The sequence below is a fragment of the Stegostoma tigrinum genome, chromosome 9 (genome assembly GCF_030684315.1).
Source record: "Stegostoma tigrinum isolate sSteTig4 chromosome 9, sSteTig4.hap1, whole genome shotgun sequence".
NCBI classification, from domain to species: Eukaryota; Metazoa; Chordata; class Chondrichthyes; order Orectolobiformes; family Stegostomatidae; genus Stegostoma; species Stegostoma tigrinum.
Window position 1 is genome coordinate 73,503 of NC_081362.1, and position 26,482 is coordinate 99,984.

The 26,482-nt window shown below is 43.0% G+C and overlaps 1 protein-coding gene across 14 annotated transcripts in view; it reads right to left on the reverse strand.

The window, feature by feature from the left end:
• LOC125454807 (utrophin) overlaps window positions 1-26,482 on the reverse strand; it is a 572,019-nt gene that overhangs the window by 41,040 nt on the left and 504,497 nt on the right. For 12 of the 14 annotated variants that reach the window (XR_009446113.1, XM_059648282.1, XM_059648280.1 and 9 more), the window contains 5 exons: window positions 21,561-21,599; window positions 18,266-18,331; window positions 9,949-10,014; window positions 3,423-3,581; window positions 790-1,027 (listed from right to left, as the gene is read on the reverse strand). Coding sequence is in view for 12 of the 14 variants with exons in the window: in XM_059648282.1 (XP_059504265.1) it covers window positions 790-1,027; window positions 3,423-3,581; window positions 9,949-10,014; window positions 18,266-18,331; window positions 21,561-21,599 (568 nt within the window). In the remaining 2 variants the exon portion in view is untranslated. Of the gene's footprint in view, window positions 1-789; window positions 1,028-3,422; window positions 3,582-9,948; window positions 10,015-18,265; window positions 18,332-21,560; window positions 21,600-26,482 lie in introns of those variants that run through there. The other 2 variants (XM_059648281.1, XR_009446114.1) reach the window with 2 other exon arrangements.

Sequence of the window (26,482 nt, forward strand, 5' to 3'; positions counted from 1 at the left end):
TCCACCTCCTCCAGAACATCCAATTCCCCGGTGCCCAGCACCTCATTGTCACCATGGATGTCCAGTCCCTATGCACCTGCGTTCCCCATGCAGATGACCTAAAGACCCTCCGCTTCTTCCTGTCCCGCATGCCCGACCAGTCCCCCTTCACTGACACCTTCATCACCAAGCCGAAATTGTCCGCACCCTCAACAACTTCTCTTTCGATTCCTCCCACTTCCTATAGACAAAGCGGGTGGCCATGGGTACCCGCACAGGCCCAAGCTACGCCTACTCTTTGTAGGTTACGTGGAACAATTCCTCTTCCACACCTGCACAGGCCCCAATCCCCACCTCTCCCTCCGTTAGATTGATGATGGTACCAGCGCCGCCTCGTGTTCCCACGAGGAGCTCGAACTGTTCATCCACTTCACCAACACCTTCCACCCCAACCTCAAGTTCACGTGGACCATCTCCAACACCTCCCTCACCTTCCTGGACCTCTCTGTCTCCATCTCAGGCAACCACCTAGCAACCAATATCCATTTCAAGCCCACTGACCCCCACAGCTACCTAGAATACACCTCCTCCCACCGACATTCCCGCAAAAATTCCATCCCCTATTCCTAATTCTTTCGCCTCCACCGCATCTGCTCCCATGATGAAGCATTCCACTCCTGTACATCTCAGATGCCCTCGTTCTTCAAGGACAATTGAACCACACTTTAACCACGCCTTAACTCATTAGGAAATTGTTCCTAGACCTTCACTTATTAGCTCCCATTAAACTGAATGCCTGTTAGCTTGTACCTCTTCCAGGAGTTTTCGCAGTCGACACAGCTGTGACTCCAGTTGTTTGTTATGGTCCTCCAATATCTGCATTCTGGCCTCAAGTCGCCCTTTGTGCTGTCGTAGAAGTTTAGCCTCGGCCAGCAGCTCAGCATCTTGGTAATTCTGCTGAGTTGCTGAGAAGGGTGGTGATGGGAGGGGTTTGACATCTCGCGGGCTTTGCTGCTGCTTTAACCTTTCATATTCAGCCTGCAGATTTCTGTTACAGTAGAAGCAATTTGCATTTTAGTTTACACTATAGGTACCTCTTTCATTGTCCTGTATTTAGAATTCCATAATAGGTGTCACATAGACAAACTGTGAATCCTCCATCAATGCCTACATAGCATTTTTGCAGAACTGCAGTTTCTCCAGGTATTGACACTGTATATGAGTACATTTCCCTAACTGTTGGTAGCTCTCGGTCAAGTCAAATAAGCTTTGACAGGGAGATCATCGCAGATCACTGGTTTGCTGGGGATTTGGGAGGCAGGGAAGAAGGAGGAGTTAAGAGAACTAAGTCAAACTTATCCCCAATTGCTGTTCACAAGTCCACCATGACTGCTAAATAGTGATACTGGCTTGAGATTAACAGCAGAAAAGATACAATGCAAGTTTCACCTGAGTCTTAACAGGTAACTAAAGTGAAAGCTTACTTTTCCACAGAAAGGAGCATGTGGGAAAGCTGGAATTGTCCCCTTCATCTGCTGCTTGCAGTAATAAGGAAGTGCTACAATAATCAAATTAATTAATTTATAATCACACCAGTTCCAGTATTAATAAAAGGCGAACTTATTACATTTACAAGTCTTTCTGCTGAAGTTAAATGGGGGCCCATTCTGGTATTGGATCCTCCCAGTGCCTCAAATTTACATAAATATAGTATTTGGTTTGGTGCTGAATACAGTCAAACTACCAGCATTTGTTTTGTTTCTTCACATGCTATTGTATGGAACTGAACTGCTTTAGTGACAATGAGTGCATATAAAGTATATTTAATATCCAAGTAAGATGTTAGGGAATTTGGGGCATAACGGGAAAGAAGAGCTAGAGAGGAGGATACCAGAACAAAGCAGGCCTAAGGTTCCAAACCAACATATTTACCTCGGTACCCAGAAAGCCACTAAGAGGGAAGAACCAATGGGGGAGGAGACTCTGGGATCAGAAAATTTAAAAATGTGACATCATAGGAAAAGCCATAAATTCATGATTTGAATACCCATCCGAAAGCAATTTAGAATAAAGGTAAATTAGAGAAATGATTTTACAGATTAAAGACTAAGGACCCATAGGAAATTTCAGAATACAAATTAAAAACTTATTAAATAATTAGAGACGCAGGGCCTGGCGGTTTGTTATACCTGCATCATGTGGGAGCTGGTGGACCCTAGTGTGGTTCATAATGACCACATCTGTGTCAAATGTTGACTGTTTGAGGAACTCTGGGTCAGAAGGCTGGGGATTTTGAAATTCACTGGGTTTGAGGGCCAGCAGCAAATGGGGCTCAGTGAGAATTAAGGTACTGAAGCAAGTGAACTTGCTTATGTTGGTTGGGCAAAATGGGTTTTGTACATGTTGGAGTTTGTTTTGGTGTAATTTGAGTCAGATGTTTCTTCTGTAGAAGGAATTAAATTTGGAAGCCACAAAATTGCGGATGATTCTGGAACAGAGCTAAGTGTGAAGGCACACACGATGAATAGCAAGGTTAATTTAGCTGTATTGTTGATGGGTAGGCTATGAGATTTAAATCAGAGATTTCAAGGTTCAAACAGAACATCAAAGATAGGTAATTGTCTAATCCTCAATAAGCAACTGAGGTGCAAGTTCCTTTTACTTCCTAATCATCACTTTTGAAAAGTCCACTTGATTATTAAAGTCAGAATGGTACAGGAAGATAGTTTATTTTTCTACTAGCCTTACCAACTTATCGACAGAATGTACTGCTTTTGCCAGAAAGTACTCCTTCCCTGTCATGTTCTCATGACAGTATCCTGTTTTGCAAAAAAGCAGCCACCAGGTTGCAATTTCAATTATTTTAAGAGTTTGATAATAAAGTCAAGAAAACGATCGGCCTCATTCCTTGCTGTTAACTCTTTCTAAGTAGCAGTCAGGCAGACCCAGTTCCAAGCTCTTTAAAATTCTTCCTTTGATTAAATCTTGCTACTGCTTCTCAAAGTGCAGAAGCCACTAGCTTGACATGGGAACAGTTTCTAGGGGGGAGGCTGGTAACTTACAAGTGATAGTAATGCTAAGAACAGTTTTTTTTTAATTAGTAAGGAGAATACAGTAATAAATAAGCAATATCGCACATTCAACACAGAAAAATATCCTAAGGCACTTCACAGAAACATAAGGGAAAATGAGTGTTCAACTAAAACAAAATTCAAAGTAGTGGCCAATAGATTAGTTGAGAATTGAATTTTAAGCAGTGCCTCAGAAGAGCAAAGAAGAGATAGACAGACAATGGGGCAGGTGTACAAACTTGGGTGAGCTTCTTCAGGTATGACAGCCAGATTGGGAAGGTTTGTTCCACAGAATAAATGAGAACCTTCAAAGGAAAAAAAATTAACATAATTAAAAGAACACTTCAAGAGTAAACAATAAGATGTATCCACCTTTGCTCCTCTTCAAGATTGGCAATGATGCATTCTAACTCGCCCCGCTCCTCTTTCTCCACCGACTTGAGAATCTGCACAGGACTCTGGGGCTGACTTATGGGCGATTCTCTCCCCAGTGTCAGACAGTACTGTTGAATCAGTATATGCTCATCATCACTGTACGAAGAAAACAATTATGCAGTCATATTTTTCACAGCTTGTGTCATGCATAACTGATTTACCTCGTGCGCAAGTGTTAATAGATGTCATTGATGCTTGTCCTGCCTGCTACAGTACGCTATGAATAAATTCAGGTAATGTTTAATTACAACACAAAAGCATGAACTGTATTCAGTAACCTATTCTTGTACTCCTATCTATTACCTAAAATTCATTGATTTTAACACTCAGTATTTTAAATGGTAATCTATACAAATCATAATTTATGTTCCTTTCCCAGTTCCAATGACTCAAAACGAAAGGCAACACGAGGAATTAAATACTTTTAGAATCAAAGTATTCAGGAAAGAAAGATAAAGAAAGAATGGAGTTAGTTTGATAACAGAGAACTTTACCTATCAGAGAGACAGAGAGGGAGAGAGGAAGGATTTGGAGGGCCAAAGAATCTATTTACTTGAAGTCCAGAAACAGTAGAAGTGCAATTACATTCTGGGTATACTTAAAAGGCCATCAATTAGTGGTGAAGACGTAGCAGAGTAAAGTTGTAGAGTAATTAGGCAGGGATGTATAAACAATAGAAAGTGACTTCAATTATGCTAAGATAAACTGGGATAGTGATAGGCCGGGGTTTGTGGTGGTGGTGGGTTTTTTTTAGGCTGGGGATTGGGGGTGCTGTCTACAGGGAAATGTACTTGATTGGCATGTTTCTGGGCCAGTGAGGAATGAGGCAATGCTGTATCTGGTTCTAGGGGATGAGGTTTGTCAAGTATAATTGGGGATTCTAACCCTAACCCTAACGCAGTGATCATTGTATCATAAAGTACAGGTTAGCTATCAAAACAAACAAGAAGGAATCCAGAGCAAAATTATTTGAAGCTGGGCCAACTTCAGTAAGGTTAAAACAGATCTGACCCAGGAAAACTAGAATCAAGATTAGCAGGCATAACTGCAATGGAACAATAGATTGTCTTTGAAGATACTTCAAAGTTTGGGTATATTTCCATGAGGGAGAAGTCAGAGTTCTGTGCATGACAAAAAAGATGAAAGCTAAAATGAAGAATAAAAAGCATGCATTTAACAGATACCAAGTAGATAATACAAATGAAACCTATGCTGGATATAGAAATTAAATGAAAATAAGAGAGCAAAAGCAACACTGGAAGACACCAGCAGCTAACATGAAAGTGAATTCACAAGCTATTGATTGGTATATAAATAGTGAAAAAATAATAGGAAGAGAGTGAGGTTAATTAAGTACTAAAAATGAGATTTACAGATGGAGGCGAACGGCATGGCTGAGGTACTAAATTAGTAATTTGCATCTGTCATTACCAAGAAGGAAGATATTCAAAGTTTTAGTGAAAAGGAGATGGTTGAGACTCCGGACGGATGACAATTAATAAAAAGTAGACATTGAAAGGCCAGCTGAATTGTAAGTATGTAAGTTACTGGACCATGATGGTTGCATAGGAACACAGAAAATAAGGGCAGGAGTCAGCCAGTTGGTCCCTACACGGCTGCACCATCGTTCAATATAATCACGGATGACCTTGCAACTTCAGTATTCTGTTTCCGCTTTCTCTCCATACCTCTTGGAGCCTTTAGCTGCAAGGCCCACAACGAGTTCCATCTTGAACATATATAATGAACTTGCCCCAACAGCTTTTTGAATTACAGAATTCCACAAGTTCATAACACCGAGTGAAGAAATTCTTCCTCATCTCAGTTCTGAATGGCTTAGCCCTTATTCTTAGACTTGGCCCCGAGTTCTGCACTTCCCCTACACTGGGAACATTCTTCCTGCATTTAGTCTGTCCAGTCCCATCAGGATTTTGTATGTTTCTACGCAATTTCCTCATATTCTTCTAAATTACAGCAAATATAAGCCCAGTCGATCCAGCTTTCTTCATATGTCAGTCCTGTCATCCTGGGCAGCAGTCTGGTGAACCTTCATTGGACTCCCTCAACAGCAAGAATGTCCTTCCTCAGACAGGAGACCAAAATTGCACACAATACTGAATGTGTGACTTCATGAGGGTGAAAATTAGGCACTAGCCATGATCTTCTTTTCTATTCATTTTTGTGGATGGGAGTCGCTGGCTGGCCAGCGTTTCTTGCCTATCCGTAGGTGTTCCTTGAGAAGGTGGTGGTGAGCTGACTTCTTGAAACGCTGCATTCCTCCTGCTGTGGGTTGACCGACAGTGCTATTAGGGAGGGAATTCCAGGCCTTTGAAACAACGATAGTGAAGGAATGGCGACATATTTCCAAGTCAGGATGATGAGTGACTTGGAGAGGAACTTGGAGGTGATGGTGTTGCCATATATCTTCTGCCCTTGTCCTTCTGGATGGAAGTGGCCGTGGGTTTGGAAGGTGCTGTGTGAGGATCTTTGGTAAATTTCTGCAGTGCATCTTGTAGATAGAACATACGGCAGCTACTAAGTATTGGTGGAGGAGGAGTGGATGCTTGCGGACGTCATGCCAATTAAGTGGGCTGCTTTGTTGTGGATGGTGTTAAGCTTCTTGTGTCTTGTTGCAGCTGCGCTCATCCAGGCAAGTGGGGAGTATTCCATCGCACTCCTGACTTGTGCCTTGTAGATGGTGGACAGGCTTTGAGGAGCCAGGAGATGAGTTACTCGCTGCAGTATTCCCAGCTTCTGGCTTGCTCTTCTAGCCACTCTATTAACGGGGTGAGTCCAGTTGAGTTTCTGGTCAATGGTAACCCTCAGAATGTTCACAGTGGGGGATGCTTTGATGTTAACACCACTGAATTTCAAAGGGCGGTGGTTAGATTGTCTCTTAGATGGTCGGAGCCTGGCATTTGTGTGGCGTGAAAGTCACTTGTCAGCCCAAGCCTGGATATTATCCAGATCTTGTTGCATGTGAACATGGGCTGCTTCAGCATCTGACGAGTCACAAACGGTGCTGAACATTGTGCAATCATCGGCGAACATCCCCACTTCTGATCTTATGATGGAGGGAAGGTCATTAATGAAGCAGCTGAAGATGGTTGGGCCTAGGACACTACCCTGAGGAACTCCTGCAGCGATCTCCTGGAGCTGAGATGATTGACCTCCCACAACCACGACCAACTTCCTACGTGTCAGGTATGACTCCAACTGCTGGAGCATTTGCCCCCGATACCCATTGATTCCAGTTTCTCTAGGGGTCTTTGATGCCACATTCAGTCGAATGCAGCCTTGATGTGAAGGGTTGTCACTCTCACCTCAGCTCTGTAAGTCAGCTGTTTTGTCCATGTTTGAACCAAGGCTGTGATGAGATCAGGAGCTGAGTGGCCCCAGCAGAACCCAAACTGGCCCTAACTAAGCAGGTTATTTCTGAGCAGGTGCTGCTTGGGTGCTGCACTGTTGATGACACCTTCCATCACTTTACTGATGATCGAAAGTAGATTGACGGGGCGTTAAGTGGCCGGGTTGGATTTGTCCTGCTTTTTGTGTATAGGACATACTTGCGCAATTTTCCACATTGTCAGGCAGATCCCAGTAACTGTACTGGAGCAGCTTGATTAAGGGAGTGGCAAGTTCTGGAGCACAAATCTTCAGTACTATTGCCAGAATGCTGCCACAGCCCATAGCCTTTGCAGTATCCAGTGTCTCCAACCATTTCTTGATATCACATGGAGTGAACTGAACTGGCTGAAAATTGATATTTGTAATGCTGGGGACCACTGGAGGAGGCCAAGATGGATCATCCACTCAGCACTTTTGGCTGAAGACTCCTGCAAATGCTTCAGCCTTATCTTTTGCACCGATGTGCTGGCCTCTTCCATCATTGAGGATGGGAATGTTTGTGGAGCCTCCTCCTCCAGTGAGTTGTTTTAATTGTCCACCACCATTCACAACTGGATGTGGCAGGGCTGCAGAGCTTAGATCAGATCCGTTGTTGTGGGATCGCTTAGGTCTGTCTATCACTTGTTGCTTTCGCTGTTTGGCATGAAAGTAGTTCTGTTTGGTGGCTTTACCAGGTTGCTACCTCAACTTCAGGTAAGCCTGGTGCTGTTCCTATCATGCCCTCCTGCACTTTTCATTGAACTAGGGTTGATCCCTTGGCTTGATGGTAATGGTTGAGTGTGGGACACAATGGGCCATGACGTTACAGATTGTGTTGGAGTACAATTCTGCTGCTGTTGATGGCCCACAGCACCTCATAGATGCCCAGTCTTGAGAGGCTAGATCTACGTGAAGTCTGTCCCATTTACCGCGGTGATAGTGCCACACACACGATGGAGGTTGTTCTCAATGTGAAGGCAGGACTTTGTTCCACAAGGGCTGTGCAATGGTTGCTCTTACCAATACTTTCATGGACAGATGCAATTGCAGCTGGAAGATTAGTAAGGATGAGGTCAAGTATGTTTTTCCCTCTTGTTGGCTCCCTCACCACCTGCCGCAGACCCAGTCTGGCAGCTGTGTCCTTTGGGATCTGACTAGCTCGACCAGTAGCACTGGCGCTGAGCCACTCTTAGCGGTGGATATTGAAATCCCCCACCCAGAATACATTTTGTGCCCTTGCCATCCTCAGTGCTTCCTCTAAGTGTTGTTCAACATTGCAGAGTACTGATTCATCAGCTGAGGGAGGACGGTACGTGGTAATCAGCAAGAGCTTTCCTTGGCCATGTTTAACTTGAAGCCATGAGGCTTCATGGGGTCTAGAGTCAATGCTGAGGACTCCTAGAGCAACACTGTCCTGACTGTATACCACTGAGCCGCCACCTCTGCTGGGTCTGTCCTGCCGGTGAGAGAGGACATATGCAGGGATGGTGATGGTGGAGTCTGGGACATTGTGTGAAAGATATAATTCTGTGAGTATGACTGTGTCAGACTGTTGATTAACTAATCTATGAGACAGTTCTCCCAATCTTGGCACTAACCCCCAGATGTTAGTGAGGAGGACTTTGCATGGTCGACAGGGCGGTTTCTGCCGTTGTCTTTTCTGGTGCCTCGGTCAATGCTGGTGATTCATCCAGTTTAATTTCTTTGAGTCTAAGTAGCGGTTGGTACAACTGAGTGGCTTGCTCAGCCATTTTAGAGGGCATTTGAGAGTCAATCTCATTGCTGTGGTCTGGAGTCACATGTAGCCAGACCAGGTGAGGGTGGCAGATTTCCTCCCTTGAAGGACATTAGCGAACCAGATGGGTTTTTCCGACAATCAACAATGATTTCATGGTGATCAGTAGATTCTTAATTCCAGACTTTATTTTTTAATTCAAACCCGGGTCCCCAGAATATCAACTGGGTTTCTGGATTAACAGTCTAGCGATAATACCACAAGGCCATCGCCTACCATGATCTTGTAATCCTCATTAGATGCAGGAATGGCAGTAGAGGATTGGAGAATTGTAAAATTACACCTTTATTCAAAACAACACGTCAGGGTAAATTCAGCAAACAAAGACCAATGGCTTTCATCTTGGTGTTGGAAAATCTTTTAGAAAAAATAATGTTAAAATTAACAAAGACATGTAGTTGGTGGATTAATTAAGGAAAATTAGCATGATTTGTTAAAGACAAATCATCTTCAATTAATTTGATTAGATTTTTTGATGAGATAGCACAGATGGTTGAGGAAGGTAATTTTACAGATGAATTTCCAAAACTGTTTTTATAAAGTGTGACTTAACAGCCAAGTTAAAGCCCATGGAATAAAAAGGACATTGGCAGCTAGGATGAAAACTAGATGGATATCAGGAAACAGAAAATTGCAGTGTAAGATTGTTTACCAGACTCAAGGAAAGTCTGCAGTGGTGATTCCAGGGAAAGCACATCAGCAAGTTTGTTAAAAGGGGATGGTTTGGCTTCACTAAAGTAATGTGTTCAATTCTGGGTATTACACGTTAGGAATGGCATAAAAGACATTAGGCAAGATACAGAGAAGATTTACATGAATGGCTCCAGAAAAGTGAGACTTCACTAATGTGTATGAAATAAAATAATCTGGGACAGTTCTCCTTTAAGGATGGCAGGTGATGATGAGCTTTGGTAAAGTTGTTCAAAATCTTGATGGGTCTAGACAATGTAGACAAAGAGAAATTCTTCCCATTGGCAAAAGGACCAAAACTCAAAAGGATATCAAGTGATGAGCAAAAGAACAAACGGCAATAGGTGCACACATTTTTTTGATGCCATAAATGATTAGGATATGCAATATAGTGCCTGGGAGTGTGGCGAAGGCAGATTCAACCGTAACTTTCAGATAGAAATAGAATAAGGACCTGACAAGAAAAAAAATCTAAGGCTAAGACAAAAGTCAGTAGACTGGGACTAACTAATTATTCGAATTAATAACATGCTGGAAGTTCTCCTCCTCTATAATAACCACCCTATAATTCTAATTCTTCAAATTACTTACATACTTCCTGTGGTTGAGCTACTGTCTGTAAGCAGAGAGCCATTCGTTCTCTCCATCTGGGCCAACCTGGATAAAAAAGTGCCATTAAACATCCTTAAATTCAAGTAAACAATCAAACTGATCCAATTGTAAAAAAAAAGCAAGAACAAAAATTTGCTGATAAAGCTCAACAGGTTTGGCAGCATCTGTACAGAGAAATCAGAGTTAATGTTTCAGATCCAGCAACCCTTCCTCAGAACGAATGCTGGCTAGGAAAAGATTGTTTTTTTATGCAGAATATAGGGTGGGGGGAGGTGGTAAGGAGTAATTAATAGGTGGAGATAGAACCCAAAGAGAGAGAAGACAGACAAAGGAGTGGATAATGATCAGGCTGGGAGGGTGAATAGCTGTTAATAGGGACTGTTAGTGACTAACAATGCATTGTGTGTAATAACAGACCATGTGATGACAAGGCCTGAGGTATGGGGTTTGGGGCAAGGACATGGAAAAAGTTCAAGCCCTAAAGTTGCTGAATCTGATATAGAGTCCCGAAGGTGTAGAGTTCCCAAGTGCTGAGCTTCACTGGAGACGTGCAGCAAGCTGAGTCTGAGATGTTGACCAGGGAACAAGGTGGTGTATTGGAGTGGCAAGGAACTGGAAGCTCAGGAAGGGTAATCAGACCTGAAATGTTAAACTGTGATTTCTCTTCACAGGCGCTGCCAGATCTGCTGAGCTATTTTAGCACTTCCAGTTTTTGTTTCTGATTTCCAGCATTTGCAGTTTTTTTCAGTTCTTACATTTAAAAAATTGCTTTCGTTATTACTCAATCTTTGAAAAGTTGCTCCAACTATCAGTCTTCACATTTGGTAATAATAACCAAAAGAACTACAGATGCTGTAGATTAGGAAGAAAAACAAATTTGCTGGAAAAGCTCAGCAGGTCTTGCAGCATCTGTGAAGGAAAAAACAGATTTAACATTTAACTGAGTTCTGAGGAAGGGTCACTAGACCCAAAACATTAAATCAGAGTTAACATGTTGGGTCCAGTGCCCCTTCCTCAGAACTCAGTTAAACGTTAACTCTGTTTTTTCCTTCAGAGATGCTGCCAGACGTGCTGAGCTTTTCCAGCAAATTTGTTTCTCTTCACATTTGGCCCACTGCTCTACCCAGAAGAGATGCAATGTATTTGGTCATCTTCAGTAATAAGTAGTGTGTTTTTGCTTCATGTCAGGTTGGTATAAGGAACATTTTCCAAACAATCATTCATGTGAGAGCCTCCCATTAATGCCAAGCTGAAATCTTTTTCTACTTGTGCATGAACTTTATGTTCATTAAGTGTAAAGTAAGTACTGAAGGTTCCAAAACTATCCATTTTAGATACTAATGCAAGCAATAGTATATCAACAAACAAACAAAGAAACCTACAGCACAGGAACAGGCCCTTTGGCCCTCCAAGCCTGCGCCGATCAAGATCCTCTGTCTAACCCGTCATCTATTTTCTAAGGGTCTGTGTCCATTTGCTCCCTGCCCATCCATGTACCTGTCCAAATATATCTTAAAAGACGCTAACATGTCTGCATCTACCACCTCCGCTGGCAACGCGTTCCAGGCACCCACCACCCTGTGTAAAGAACTTTCCCCGCATATCTCCATAAACTTTCCTCCTCTCACTTTGAACTCATAACCCCTAGTAATTGAGTCCCCCACTCTGGGGAAAAAGCTTCTTGCTATCCACCCTGTCTATACCCCTCATGATTTTGTAGACCTCAATCAGGTCTCCCCTCAATCTCCGTCTTTCAAATGAAAATAATCCTAATCTATTCAACCTCTCTTCATAGCTAGCACCCTCCATACCAGGCAACATCCTGGTGAACCTCCTCTGCACCCTCTCCAAAGCATCCACATCCTTTTGGTAATGTGGTGACCAGAACTGTACACAGTACTCCAAATGTGGCCGAACCAAAGTCCTATACACCTGCAACATGACCTGCCAACTCTTGTACTCAATACCCTGCCCAATGAAGGAAAGCATGCCATATGCCTTTTTGACCACCCTATTGACCTGCGTTGTCACCTTCAGGGAACAATGGGCCTGAACACCCAGATCTCTCTGTTCATCAATTTTCCCTAGGACTTTTCCATTTACTGTATAGTTTGCCCTTGAATTTGATCTTCCAAATGCATCACCTCGCATTTGCCCAGATTGAACTCCATCTGCCATTTATCTGCCCAACTCTCCAGTCTATCTATATTCTGCTGTAATCTCTGACAGTCCCCTTCACTATCTGCTACTCCATCAATCTTAGTGTCATCAGCAAGCTTGCTGATCAGACCACCTACACCTTCCTCCAGATCATTTACATATATCACAAACAACAGTGGTCCCAGCACAGATCCCTGTGGAACACCACTGGTTACAGGTCTCCAATTTGAGAAACTCCCTTCTACTACTACCCTCTGTCTCCTGTTGCCCAGCCAATTTTTTTATCCATCTAGCTAGCACACCCTGGACCCCACGTGACTTCACTTTCTCCGTCAGCCTGCCATGGGGAACGTTATCAAATGCCTTACTGAAGTCCATGTATATGACATCTACAGCCTTTCCCTCATCAATCAATTTGGTCACGTCCTCAAAGAATGCTATTAAGTTGGTAAGACACGACCTTCTCTGTACAAAAACCATGTTGCCTATCACTGATAAGCCCATTTTCTTCCAAATGGGAATAGATCCTATCCCTCAGTATCTTCTCCAGTCGCTTCCCTACCATTGACATCAGGCTCACTGGTCGCTAATTACCTGGATTATCCTTGCTGGCCTTTTTAAACAAGGGGACAACATTAGCAAGTCTCCAGACCTCTGGGACCTCACCTGTGTCTAAGGACACTGCAAAGATATCTGTTAGGACCCCGGCTAATTCCTCTCTCGCTTCCCTCAGTAACCTGGGACAGATTCAATCCGGACCTGGAGACTTAATGTCTTTTAGGATACCCAACACTTCCTCCTTCCTTATGTCAACTTGACCTCGACTAAGCAAACATCTATCCCTAACCTCAACATCTGTCATGTCCTTCTCCTTGGTGAATACCGATGCAGAGTACTCGTTAAGAATGTCACCGATTTTCTCTGACTCAGCGCATAACTTGCCTTCTTTGTCCTTTAGTGGGCCAATCCTTTCTCTAGTTACCCTCTTGCTCTTTATATATGAATATAAGGCTTTGGGATTTTCCTTAACCATGTTTGCCAGCAATATCTCATGTCCTCTCTTAGCCCTCTTAATCCTATTTTTCAGAATCTATCTACATTCCCAATATTCTTGCAAAGCTTCGTCTGTCTTCAGTCACCTAGACCTCATGTATGCTTCCTTTTTTCTCTTGGCTAGTCTCAATTTCACCTGTCATCCATGGCTCCCTAATCTTGCCTTTTCTATTCCTCATTTTCACAGGAACATGTCTCTCCTGCACACTAATCAACCTCTCCTTAAAAGCCTCCCACATATCAAATGTGGATTTACCTTCAAACAGTTTCTCCCAATCTACATTCCTCAGATCCTGCCGAATCTTGGTATAGTCGGCCTTCCCCCAGTTTAGTACTCTTCCTTTAGGACCACACCTATCCTTGTCCATGAGTATTGTAAAACTTATGGAACTGTGGTTGCTATTTCCAAAGTAGTCCCCTACTGTATATCAACCACCTGGAAGGGTTCATTTCCCAGCACCAGGTATTCATATAATCAAGGGTCAGGTACAACCCAAGTTTGATTAAAGATTCAGGCTTCCTTATTTTTGACTCTACCAGAGGAGAACAATTCCTCACTTTTCTCTCTCCGTCACTACCAACCACAATACCGCCCCCTACCCCTCCCCGCAAATGCAGGACTAAAATCACACTTCTCCTTGAATAAAACAGAACAGTTGGTCCAGACTGGGGGCATGGAACAGTCAGTTTGGTGCTGTATTATCTTGCTTACCATGAACTGGATCCCGACAGCCAATCTCATCTCAACCAAAACTTGTAAAATCCACAGCTATATTTTAACCTAGGGTCATATGTCCAACTATGGAAGGTCCTGATGAAGTTTTCAATTGAGCCTACAGTATCTTTCTGGTGAACTCAAAAATTTATTTTGCTCTGCATTAGGGGATTCTAGAATGAAAAGTACCCACAATATGTTACATGCTCTAAATCATTAAAATTAGTTGCCTATGAATCCTGCAGTCAAGACAGAAAAAAAGTTCACATCTACTGCAAGATATAAAAATATTCAAATGTTGCTTGTAGCATGCTAGGTGTAGATGTCAAGTCACAAAGAATCATTTTTCACCATCCCTATGATGGCCACCAAAAATACTGCTTCCAGCAAAAGAAAAGTCAGTTTCAGCAATTCAAGCTCTATTGAGGAAGTGAAAATGCAAATTGCAGTTATTGATAAGAGTGGAATGTGCACAAAATATAAAACTTCACAGAGTTTTCATAGACACAGATATCCGTTTCCAGCACTACTGGAAGACAATATAGCTAACTGTACTAATTCAAATCACTTCATTCAACCAAGATCACTACTTCTCTCAGAAACCTGTCTGCATTAATCATCAACCCTTCTTTGCTTGCTCAGTAGCAACATGCGCAGAGATCACTTAAACAGACCATTCTGCATTCTCTCCATCCTGCAATCATTACAGATAGAGCATGTGCTCATTTAGTGAAGACCAGATGCCCTATGCAAGAACCAAGACTTTGTGCCAACAACAGATGCCCTGCAGATCATAATAGGTGCTTTCATCTAACAGGTTGGCGGGGGGGGAGCAGTCTGAATTTGACAGCCATTCCTAATTGTCTTTAAGGTGGTAGTGACCAGGTTATTTAACTGGTACAGTCCACAGGATGTAGGTGCACCCACTGTGCCACTATGAAGAGAATTCCATTACTTTCATCCAGTGGTAATAGAAAAACAGGAAAACAGTTCCATTTGGCATTGTACTTGAAGGTGACAGTGTTCCATTATATCTGCTGCCTTTGTCTTTCAAGGTGATAGAGGTGATGGGGTTGGATGGTGGTTTTCACTGTTTTTCAGTGGATATACACTGCTGCCAGCTGTGTGCCAAAAGTGGACGGAATGAACATTTGAGACGGTAACGGGGTGCTGACAAAACTGTCTCGTTCATGAGCTATTCTGTTTGTATGTTGTTACACGTGCAGTCATCCAGGCTAGTGGAGAGCATTCCATCGTACTGATGACTTGTGACTTGTTGTTGCCAAGCAGGATGTGGAGAGATTAGGAGATTGTTGCAGATTAAAAGCCATAGACCTGCTCCTCATAGTCACTGAATGATTTAGCTGGTCCAATCAAGTTTCATGTCAACACCCAGAATACTGATGATGGTGATGGGTGGTGGGGGTGGGATGTCATCTGTGATAGTAATCCTGTTGAACATTCACACAGTGGTCTGGCAACTGCTCTTCCTACAACCCCAAGAAACTGCAGAGAGTCGTGAACACAGTCCAGTCCATCACACAATCCTGCCTTCTCTCCATTGATACCATCTATACTTCCTGCTGCGTCAGGAAAGCTACCAAAGACCTCTCCCTCCCCGGTCGTACTCTCTTCCACCCTCTCCCGAAGGGCAGAAGATACAAAGGTTTGAATACATGTACAAACAGATTCAAGAATAGCATCTTCCCCGCTGTTATCAGGATTTTGTACGCCCCTCTCAAATGCTAATGTTCATCCCTCTCTGCAACTTCTCGGTACTACTGCATTCTGCACTCTGTTCTGCTACACTTACTAATACACTTTGTATGGTACAATCTGTCTTTATAGCATGGAAAACAATACTTTTCACTGCATCTCAGTAGATGAGACAATAAATCAAAAGTTCAGATTCTCTCTTATTCGAGATGGTGAATGCCTGGGGGAACCTGCTTACTAATTAGCAGACTAAACCCAAGTGTTGATTGAGGAAATAAGGAGAAACTTTTCAAGCAAGTCTTTGATTTGGTCAGATTTGGAAATGTTGGTTTCAAAAGATCTTGTGGAAATAAGGAGAAAGTTTTCAAGGAAACAGTTATGATGAATTGGAATGCACATGTCAGTGATGCCCGATGCCATGAATGAGTAAAAATAACCTGAAAGTGATGGAGTTAGATTGCACAAGATATTTCAAAAGGAATTTGGACATGTACTTGTACAGGACTAACTTGCAAGGTTATGGAGAAAGACTGAGGAAATAAGACTGAACTGGACAGCTCCTTGAAAAAGCTAATTGACCAAATATCCTCCTCTTCAGACTGTGAGCTTCCAATTGCCTGCCACTTGGACACACCACCCGGTTCTCTGGCTAACAGCTCCATCTCAGACTTGCCGCAGTGTCCCTATGAAGCTTAGTGCAAGCTGGAAGAACAACACCTCATTTTCCACTTGGGGATCCTGCAGACATCTGGACTCAATGTCAGGTTCAATCATTTTTTTTTCATAGAATCCCTACAGGAGATTTAACAATTTTAGGGCCTGAACTCTCCCATGTCGTAGCCCTCCATCCACACAGCACTCTTGTTCTCACATAGTTTGGCATTACACACTACCTATTCTTAGCCACTGAAGCTCCCATTAACAGCTACTCATCCTCCTAGCCAGATCATTACCAATTCCTCTATCTGTCCAACTGTTCTCTTTCTTTAGACTCAATTCCCACCTATCATTTACTCCTCACTCACCCCCAGCTTTTCCAGCAACTTCTGTTTTTGTTCCTTTTTGTTTCCAGTTCCTCGGAAAGATTTTAAACTCTCCTGTGTAAGGGCTTGCAGACAGGTAGATGATAAAATGGTATGAATGCTTTTCCTAGCATCTATCTGCCTGCCTACCCTTGTTACATTTCCACAAATGACAGAGGAGATATCAGATAGTCTCCCATCTTTGAGCTAAGTAAGAGCCCTTCAGTGTGCAATTAATGGTCAGTCCAGTGACCCACTTATGACGCTATCTTACATGCTGCAGGAGGAGGCTGGTGACAGATCAAAACTTGGCAGGTACTATCACTTGGGTTTTGGGATAAACTGAAGATTGGAGAGACGCATTCGTACAAGACCAGTTTCCCTATCCTCCCTGACCTGGTATATCAGCTGAGTCCCAGCAATAATCCTTACATCCAGCTTCAGGAATGAGCATTACTGGGGACTGACCATAGACCCAGCAATGATCACTGCTCCAGTGGTACCACTGGGGCCAGAGAGCTGCTCGCCATCCAAATGAAGGAAGAAGCCTTACCTCAAGGTAGTTAATCTCCCAAAGGACATTAAATTATTGCAGGGTCACACAGTGGGCAGAAGTAGGGGATATGTCAACTTATTCTTTATTAATTCATGGAATGTGTGCTTGACCGGGTAGGCAAGCATTTGTTATCAATACCTAATTGCCCAGAAGGCAATTAAGTATCAACTACATCGCTGTAGGTAATGGAGTCACATGTAGACCAAACAAGGTAATGACAGCAGACTTTTTTCTCCTAAAAAGTCATTAGTGAAACAGATGTCTTTTTATGACAATTGACAGTGGTTACTTTATCACTATTAGCCTTTTAATTCCAGATTTTAAAAAAAAATTGCTATCTGCCATGGTGGGATATAAACCTATGCCCCAGAACATTAATCTACAGTTCTGGATTACTAGTCCAGTGACACCAGCCTCTCCATCCACGCATTGTATGTAAAGATTACCACCGTGACTGTGCAATGTGTGTTCTGTGCACGGTGAAGAATTCAGGTAAACTTTTCTGACATCAATATTCTGGTAACGTCATGTTAAAAAGCTGGAGGGAATGAAATACACAAATCAGAACTTCATTATACATAGCACTTGATCAAATCCCAGATTAAATTAAAATGTAAAACAAAGGGTCATAGCTAGACAACGGTGAATTTTGTTTTTAATCACCAATGTTCAATAACTAAGTGATTTCGCATTTGGCCAAAACACAGAATCTCTGCAGTGTGGATGCAGGCAAATTTGGCCCACTCAGTCCACATGGACTGTCCGAAAAGCATCCCACCCAGAACTTTCCCTACCCTATCCCTGTAACCCTGCATTTCCCATGGCTAACCCACCTAACCTGCGAATCTTTGGACTGTGGGAGGAGACTGGAGCACCTGGAGGAAACACATACAGACGTAAGGAGAATGTGCAAACTCCACACAAACAATTGCTAAAGGGTGGAAGTGAACCCAAGTCCCTGGCACAGTGAGGCAACAGTGCTAACCACTGAGCCACCCCTACATGAACCAGTTTAATCAGTTGACATTGTATAGAAACAAATTAGAATTTCAATGAGGCAAAGTATTTTTTAACCTGTTGGCATAATGTTCTATTCTTGAATGCGTGTCATCCTGAGTCAGTTGCGGAGACTGTGAAAAGCTGCAAATAAAATAATATTTGATTGCTCTTTGCATATCTTTAACTAAAATATTGGCAATGATACTTTATTATTTTCCTGGGTTTAACAAATATAATTAATAAACTAGCGAAGTGACATTAGTATAGTCCACTACAAAAGTATAAGTTCAGTAGGAATTTTGCTGGAACTAACTCTCCATCTCATTGTCATCGTAAACCACCATTAATGAAGTGTTTGGGCATTTTCTTTTTGTTTAGTGGGGTATATGGAAAAAATTTGCAGCATGTTCAGGGGGTACGACACTGGTCGCATCAGCTGTTACACTGCTCCTCAGATGAAATACTGGGATTTTTCTTTTAATCAGAATATGATCTGCTTGGACACGTCATGATACATCTCTGCGGTCATCAGATGGAATTTGGATAAACAAAAATTTATTAGACACTTCTGGAGCAGATTCAATTTGATCCTGGACATTCTGGTCCAGAATCAGCAGCATGACGAGTGTGCCACAAGATCTTCAAATACTGGATGCTGTTAGTACAGCAAATATTGAAGCAGTTGATTCAGATTAATTGATTAATGAATTGACTGGGCAGACAGAAAGGGGAGGAACAGGTGGGACTAGTATACAGAAGGGTAAGATGGGCCCTCTTATGGCAGAGCGGTAGTGTCTCTGTCCCTGGACCAAAAGGCCCAGGTTCAAGTCCCACCTGCACCAGAGGTATGCAATAACATCTCTGAACAGGTTGATTAGGGAAAAATGGTTAAATTTTTAAAAAATGAGTAGTCAATAAACACCATCCATAAAGAAATATTTCTTGATTTCAAATCCAAATGACGGGCATCATTAGTTTAGTAATTCAGAATAGCAATAATTCACTTTTAAAATAGAGTCCGATTTTCCTTACAACATGAAGATTAGTGGGAGGATCGGCAAGCCTTTAAAAACTAGCACAGGACAACCAGAAAAGCAATAAGTGGGGGTGGGGGGGAGAAGTTGAAATCTGAGGGCAAGTAAGAGGTAGTTAATATAAAAGAAGATTGCAAGAGTTTCTTTCAAATGTAAAAAAGGTAAGAGAGAGAGAAAAGTAGACACTAGGCCACGGGAAAACGAGGCTGGAGAAGTAGTAAAGGGAAAAAAGCAAGAGGTGAAGAAATTAATAGGTATTTTGTATCACACTTCATGGCGGAAGACACCAATAGGATACTAAGAGCATTACGTACCAGAAGAGTCAAAAGCAGAGGTGAGAATAGTAGCCATCACTAAAGAGGTGTGAGGGAAGCTGAAAGGGATGAAGGTGGATAAATCACGTGGACCAGATGCACTACACCCCAGGGTTCTGAAGGAGATAGCTAAGGAGATTGTGCAGGCATCGATGGTGATTTTTCGTGAATCACTGGAGTCAGGGAGAGTTCCAGAGGACTGGAAAATGGATAATGTAACACCGTTGTTTAAGGGACAGACAGAAGATTGGAAATTATAGGCTGGTCAGCACAACCTTGGTGCTTGCTAAGATTTTATTGTTTATGATGAGATTGTCGATCAGTTGGAAGTGCAAGGTAAAATACTGCTGAGTCAACAAGCGGAGGTCATGCCTGACAAATCTGTTAGAATTCTTTGAGGAGGTATGTACAAGTTAGACAAAGGAGAGCCTGTGGACGTGATCTGTTTGGACTTCCACAAAGCCTTTGAGAGGATTCTGCACAGGCGGCTGCAAAATAAGACAAGAGTCCATTGTGTTAGAGGCAATGTACTGGCATGGACAAAGCATTGGCTCAAGGTGGGGATAAAGCAATCTTTTACAGCATGGCAGTGGGTGACGAATAGAGTCCCACAGGGGTCAGTGTTGGGACCACAAGAATTGAAGTCATTTATTGACAAACAGGACTAAGGAACTGAGATATTGCTGCTAAGTTTGCAGATGGTGCAAAGATAGATGGAGGGAAAGGTAGTGTTCAGAAAGCAGGGGAGCTGCATGAGGACTTGGACAGGTTAGGAGAGTGGGCAAAGAAGTGGCAGATGAAATACCACTTGGGAAACAGTGAGGTTGTGCACTTTGGCAGGAAGAATAGAGGGGTGGAGCATTTTGTAAATGGGGAGAGGCTTCAGAAATCTGAAGGGCAAGGAGTCGTGCAAGACCTCGTTCAGGATTCTCTTAAAGTTAGCATGCAGGTTCAGTTGGCAGTTCAGAAAGCAAATGCAATGCTATATTCATTTCAAGAGGGAAAGAAAACATGAGCAGAAATGTACTGAGATAATAGGAACTGCAGATGCCAGAGAACCTGAGGTAACAAGGTGTAGAGCTGGATGAACACAACAGGCTAAGCAGCATCAGAGGAGCAGGAAGGCTGATGTTTCGGGCCTAGACCTTTCTTTAGCAGACAAATCTGTTATCTCTTATAGCAAAAATGTACTGCTGTGGCTGTATAATGCTGGTCAGGCCGCATTTAGAACACCGTGAGGAGTTTTGGCCTCCATATCTCAGGATAGATGTGCTGGTTTTGGAGGAGATCCAAAGAGGGTTGACAAGAATTATCCAGGGATGAACGGTTTGTCGTATGAGGAACAATTGAGGACTCTAGGTCTGTACTCAATGGAATTCAGAAGGATGAGGGGAGATCTCACTGAATCTTATAGAATACTGTGAGGGCTAGATAGCATAGACCTGAAGAAAATGTTTTTAGTTGCAGGAAAGACAAGGACTTGAGGGCACAGCCTCAGAGTTGAAGAGACTGTCCTTCAGCCAGTGAGTAGTGAATCTGTGCTATTCACTGTTTTAGAAGGCTGTGGTGATCAAGTCATTGCGTCTATTTAAGACAGAGATTGATATGTTCTTCATCAGAAAGGGGATCAAGGGTTACAGGGAGAAGGCCGGTGAATGGGGTTGCGAAACATATCAGCCATGATTGAATGGTGCAGCACAGTCGATGGGCTGAATGGCTTAATTCTGCTTATATATCTAATGATCCCTGACCTACTCTGTAGCCAGTTCCGTGCCTGTCAATTACATAAATGGAAAACACAACAGGGATCTTAAATTCTACAGTTCGCTCTATCCAGTTTAAAGGTTGGTCGTCTCAAGAAATAAAGCTAGTATTCCTGTGTTTTCCACTGCAGACAATCAAACAGCCTGCCTAAGCTTTAAACAATCCAACTTGATGCTATGAATGCATTGACACAGTAATGAACTACGTTTGGGGTATAACACCCACTTGGCATGCTGAATAGAAGGTGCATGTACTCACTCGTACTGTTCAGGCCACATACTGATAACTGTGACAGGACTGTAAAAGAAAACAGGAGGAAATCTCAGAACATTGTTAACACGATTCAATTAGGACATAATATTTGACCACAATTAGATAAAACTATATGCCCATTAATTGGGATGGAACCAGACTAAGAAGACATCTGTATAAACAAATAACGGCCAAAGATGAATTCACCAAGGCTATCTGAACTACTTTCATCTGTGTACCTTTGGAAAAACTGATTATCTTGATTTTCATGTATGCTTTCCAAAAAGTACTGATATTGCTTTCTCTCTTCCCAAGAAATTGTTGCTGCTTAACAAAAGCAGATACTGGAAATCTAAAATAAATACAGGATGGAGATACTCAGAAGATGCGGCAGCATCTGTGGACAAGATTATCGCTATTTCATGTTCTATTATCATTCGATTTAAACAAAGCGACAACACATCCTCTGAACAATCCTTCCTCAGATTTGAATTTCTTGTTTTATATTTCATCCTTTCACTTTCTCCTTTCCACCACAAATAAGGCATTCATCACAAGTCTATCTGACATGACAGTCGTTTAGGTCAGTTTTTCTGTATAACAGGCTTGCAATGCAAAGTGGCGCCGAAAGCGTGTGTTCAGAACCCGTATTGGCTGAGGTCACCATGAAGCAAGTCAGTCATGGCATCACAGGAATGTCCAAAGCTGTAGACTTTCCAACTGCATGCTGTGGAGACTTAGTGTACAGTTAGAAGGTTTAACTAAAAAAAACATACTGGACTAAAAATATCAATTCTGTTTTTCTCTCTATATATATATGCTGTCAGACCTGCTGAGCACTTTCCATTTTTAATTTCAGATCTCCAGCATCTGAAATATTTTGCTTTGGTTATCAAGTTCAATTCCACTAATTCTCATATTTCTGTAGATGTTAAAACTAACAGTTCTTGATTCAGGATTTAGGGAATGGCATCAAATTAGCGCTCAATACCAGCAACCCCATGATGAGGGCATCGCTGCAGCAGCCTCAGTATTCAATACAAACAACTGCTAATTTCCATTCACCATCCTACAAATCATCCACTTCATCACAGAACAGGCCCTTCGGCCCTCGATGTTGTGCCGACCTGTCATACCGATCTCAAGCCCATCTACCTTACACAATTCCATGTACGTCCATATGCTTATCCAATGACGACTTAAATGTACCTAAAGGTGGCGAATCTACTACCGTCGCAGGCAAAGCGTTCCATTCCCTTACGACTCTCTGAGTAAAGAAGCCACCTCTGACATCTGTCCTATATCTTTCACCCCTCAATTTAAAGCTATGCCCCCTCGGGCTCGCCGTCACCATCCAAGGAAAAAGGCTCTCCCTATCCACCCTATCTAACCCTCTGATTATTTTATATGTTTCAATTAAGTCACCTCTCAACCTTCTTCTAACGAAAACAGCCTCAAGTCCCTCAGCCTTTGCTCGTAAGACCTTCCCTCCATACCAAGCAACATCCTAGTAAATCTCCTCTGCATCCTTTCCAAAGCTTCCACATCCTTCTTATAATGCGGTGACCAGAACTGTACACAATACTCCAAGTGCGGCCGCACCAGAGTTTTGTACAGCTTCACCGTAACCTCTTGGTTCCAGAACTCGATCCCTCTATTAATAAAAGCTAAAACACTGTATGCCTTCTTAACAGCCCTGTCAACCTGGGTGGCAAATTTCAAGGATCTGTGTACATGGACACCGAGATCTCTCTGCTCATCTAAACTACCAAGAATCTTACCATTGGCCCAGTACTTTGCTTTCCGGTTACTCCTACCAAAGTGCATCACCTCACACTTGTCTGCATTAAACTCCATTTGCCACCTTTCAGTCCAGGTCTGCAGCTTATCTGTGTCTCTCTGCAACCTACAGCATCCTTCGTCACTATCTACAACTCCACCGACCTTAGTGTCGTCTGCAAATTTACTAACCCATCCTTCTACGCCCTCATCCAGGTCATTTATAAAAATGACAAACAGCAGTGGACCCAACACCGACCCTTGCGGTACACCACTAGTAACTGGTCTCCAGGATGAACATTTCCCATCAACTACCGCCCTCTGTCTTCTTTCAGCAAGCCAATTTCCGATCCAAGCTGCTATATCTCCCACAATTCCATTCCTCCGCATTTTGTACAAAAGCCTACTGTGGGGAACCTTATCGAACGCCTTGCTGAAATCCATATACACCACATCAACCGGTTTACTCTCATCTACCTGTTTGGTCACCTTCTCAAAGAACTCAATAAGGTTTGTGAGGCACGACCTTCCCTTCACAAAACCGTGCTGACTATCCCTAATCAATTTATTCTTTTCTAGATGATTATAAATCCTATCCCTTATAACCTTTGCCAACACTTTACCAACAACTGAGGTAAGGCTCACTGGTCTATAATTACCAGGGTTGTCTCTACTCCCCTTCTTGAACAGGGGAAACCACATTTGCTATCCTCCAGTCATCTGGCACTATTCCTGTAGACAATGACGAGTTAAAGATCAATGCCAAAGGCTCGGCAATCTCCTCCCTGGCTTCCCAGAGGATCCTAGGATAAATCCCATCCGGCCCAGGGGACTTATCTATCTTCATGCTCTGTAGGATTTCTAATACCTCTTCCTTGTGAACCTCAATCCCACCTAGTCTAGTAGCCTGTATCTCAGTATTCTCCTCGACAACATTGTCATTTTCTAGAGTGAATACTGTCGAAAAATATTCATTTAGCGCTTCCCCTATCTCCTCTGACTCCACACACAACTTAGCACTACTATCCTTGATTGGCCCTCATCTTACTTTCGTCATTCTTTTATTCCTTAAATACCTATAGAAAGCCTTAGGGTTTACCCTGATCCTATCCGCCAACAACTTCTCATGTCTCCTCCTGGCTCTTCTGAGCTCTCTCTTTAGGTCTTTCCTGGCTACCTCGTTGCCCTCAAGCGCCCTAACTGAGCCTTCACATCTCATCCTAACATAAGCCTTCTTCTTCCTCTTGACCAGAGATTCCGCCTCCTTCGTAAACCACGGCTCCCGCGCTCTACAGCTTCCTCCCTGCCTGACAGGTACATACTTATCTCGGACACACAGGAGCTTTTCCTCGAATAAGCTCCACATTTCTAATGTGCCCATCCCCTGCAGTTTCCTTCCCCATCCTATGCTCCCTAAATCTTGCCTAATCTCATCGTAATTGCCTTTCCCCCAGCTATAACTCTTGCCCAGTGGTATACACCTATCCCTTTCCATCACTAAAGTAAACATAACAGAATTGTGCTCGCTGTCACCAAAGTGCTCACCTACCTCCAAACCTGGCCGGGCTCATTACCCAGTACCAAATCTAATGTGGCTTCGCCCCTTGTTGGCCTATCTACATACTGTGTTAGGAAGCCCTCCTGCACACACTGGACAAAAACTGACCCCATCTATAGTACTCGAACTATAGTGTTCCCAGTCAATATTTGGGAAGTTGAAGTCCCCCCTGACAACTACTCTGTCTCTCTCACTCCTATCAAGAATCATCTTTGCTATCCTTTCCTCTACATCTCTGGAGCTATTCGGAGGCCTGTATAAAAATCTCCCAACAGGGTGACGTCTCCTTTCCTGTTTCTAACCTCAGCCCATACTACCTCAGTTGACGAGTCCCCAAACATCCTTTCTTCAACTGTAATACTGTCCTTGACCAACAATGCCACACCTCCCCGCCTTTTACCATCTTCTCTGTTCTTGCTGAAACATCTGAATCCCGGAACCTGCAACAACCATTCCTGTCACTGGTCTATCCATGTCTCCGAAATGTCATCCTTGACCACTTCTTTACCTTCAACAACCAATTCTTCATCCAGACACACGGATCAGCCAGGGGGACCAGACTTGCTCCCCAATATGCCGACATTTTCATACACAGGTTCGAAAAAGACTTCTTTGCAGTACAGGACCTCCAATCAAAGTCTACGATAACTTCACGACGCTGCACTTCTCTCGCTTCCAGCCAAAACATATTAAAACAGCCATTCCCTATCAGCAAGCCCTACGCATACATAGGATCTGTTCAAATGAGAAGGAACATGACGGACACCTGAAGGTGTTGAAGGATGGCCTCCATAAGAATGGAACACGATGCTCAACTCATCAATTGCTAGTTCCAACGTGCCACAGCCAAAAACTGTGATGACTTCGTCAGAAGACAGGCACGGGATAGGACTGATAGTGTACCCTTGGTGGTCCAGTACTTCCCTGGAATCAAGGAACTATGTCATGTTCTTCACAGCCTTCAACACATTATTGATGATGATGAGCACCTCGCCAAGATCTTCACTATGCCTCCAAACAACTGACATACCTTAGACCATTGTTTGAAACAAACCACCCAGCCTTCAGGACAACCTACCCACATTATTACTGTACACAACCCTACATGCAACCTCTGCAAGACATGTCCGACCATCAACATGAACACTGCCATTACATTTAGAAGCATCACCCACCACATGCACAGCAGATACTCATGTGACTCGGCCAATGTTGTCTACCTTATATGCTGCAGGCAAGGATGCCCCAGGGCATGGTACATTGGCAAGACCAAGCAGACTCTATGACAATGGATGAATGGACACAGTGCAATAATCACCAGAAAGTGATGTTCCCTTTCAGTGGAGGAACACTTCAGCAGGTCAAGGACATTCAGCCTTGGATCTTCAGTAAAGTTCCTCCAAGGCGGACTTCGGGATACACAATGCAGAGTCACCAAGTTAAGGCTGATAGCCAAGTTAAGTAACCATAAGGATGGCCTCAAACAGAATCTTGGGTTTATGCCGTACTACAGGTGACTCCACCACAATATATACTACTGCCCCACCAGACACACCATTCTCTCTCTCTCTCACATTCTCTCCCCCACCTC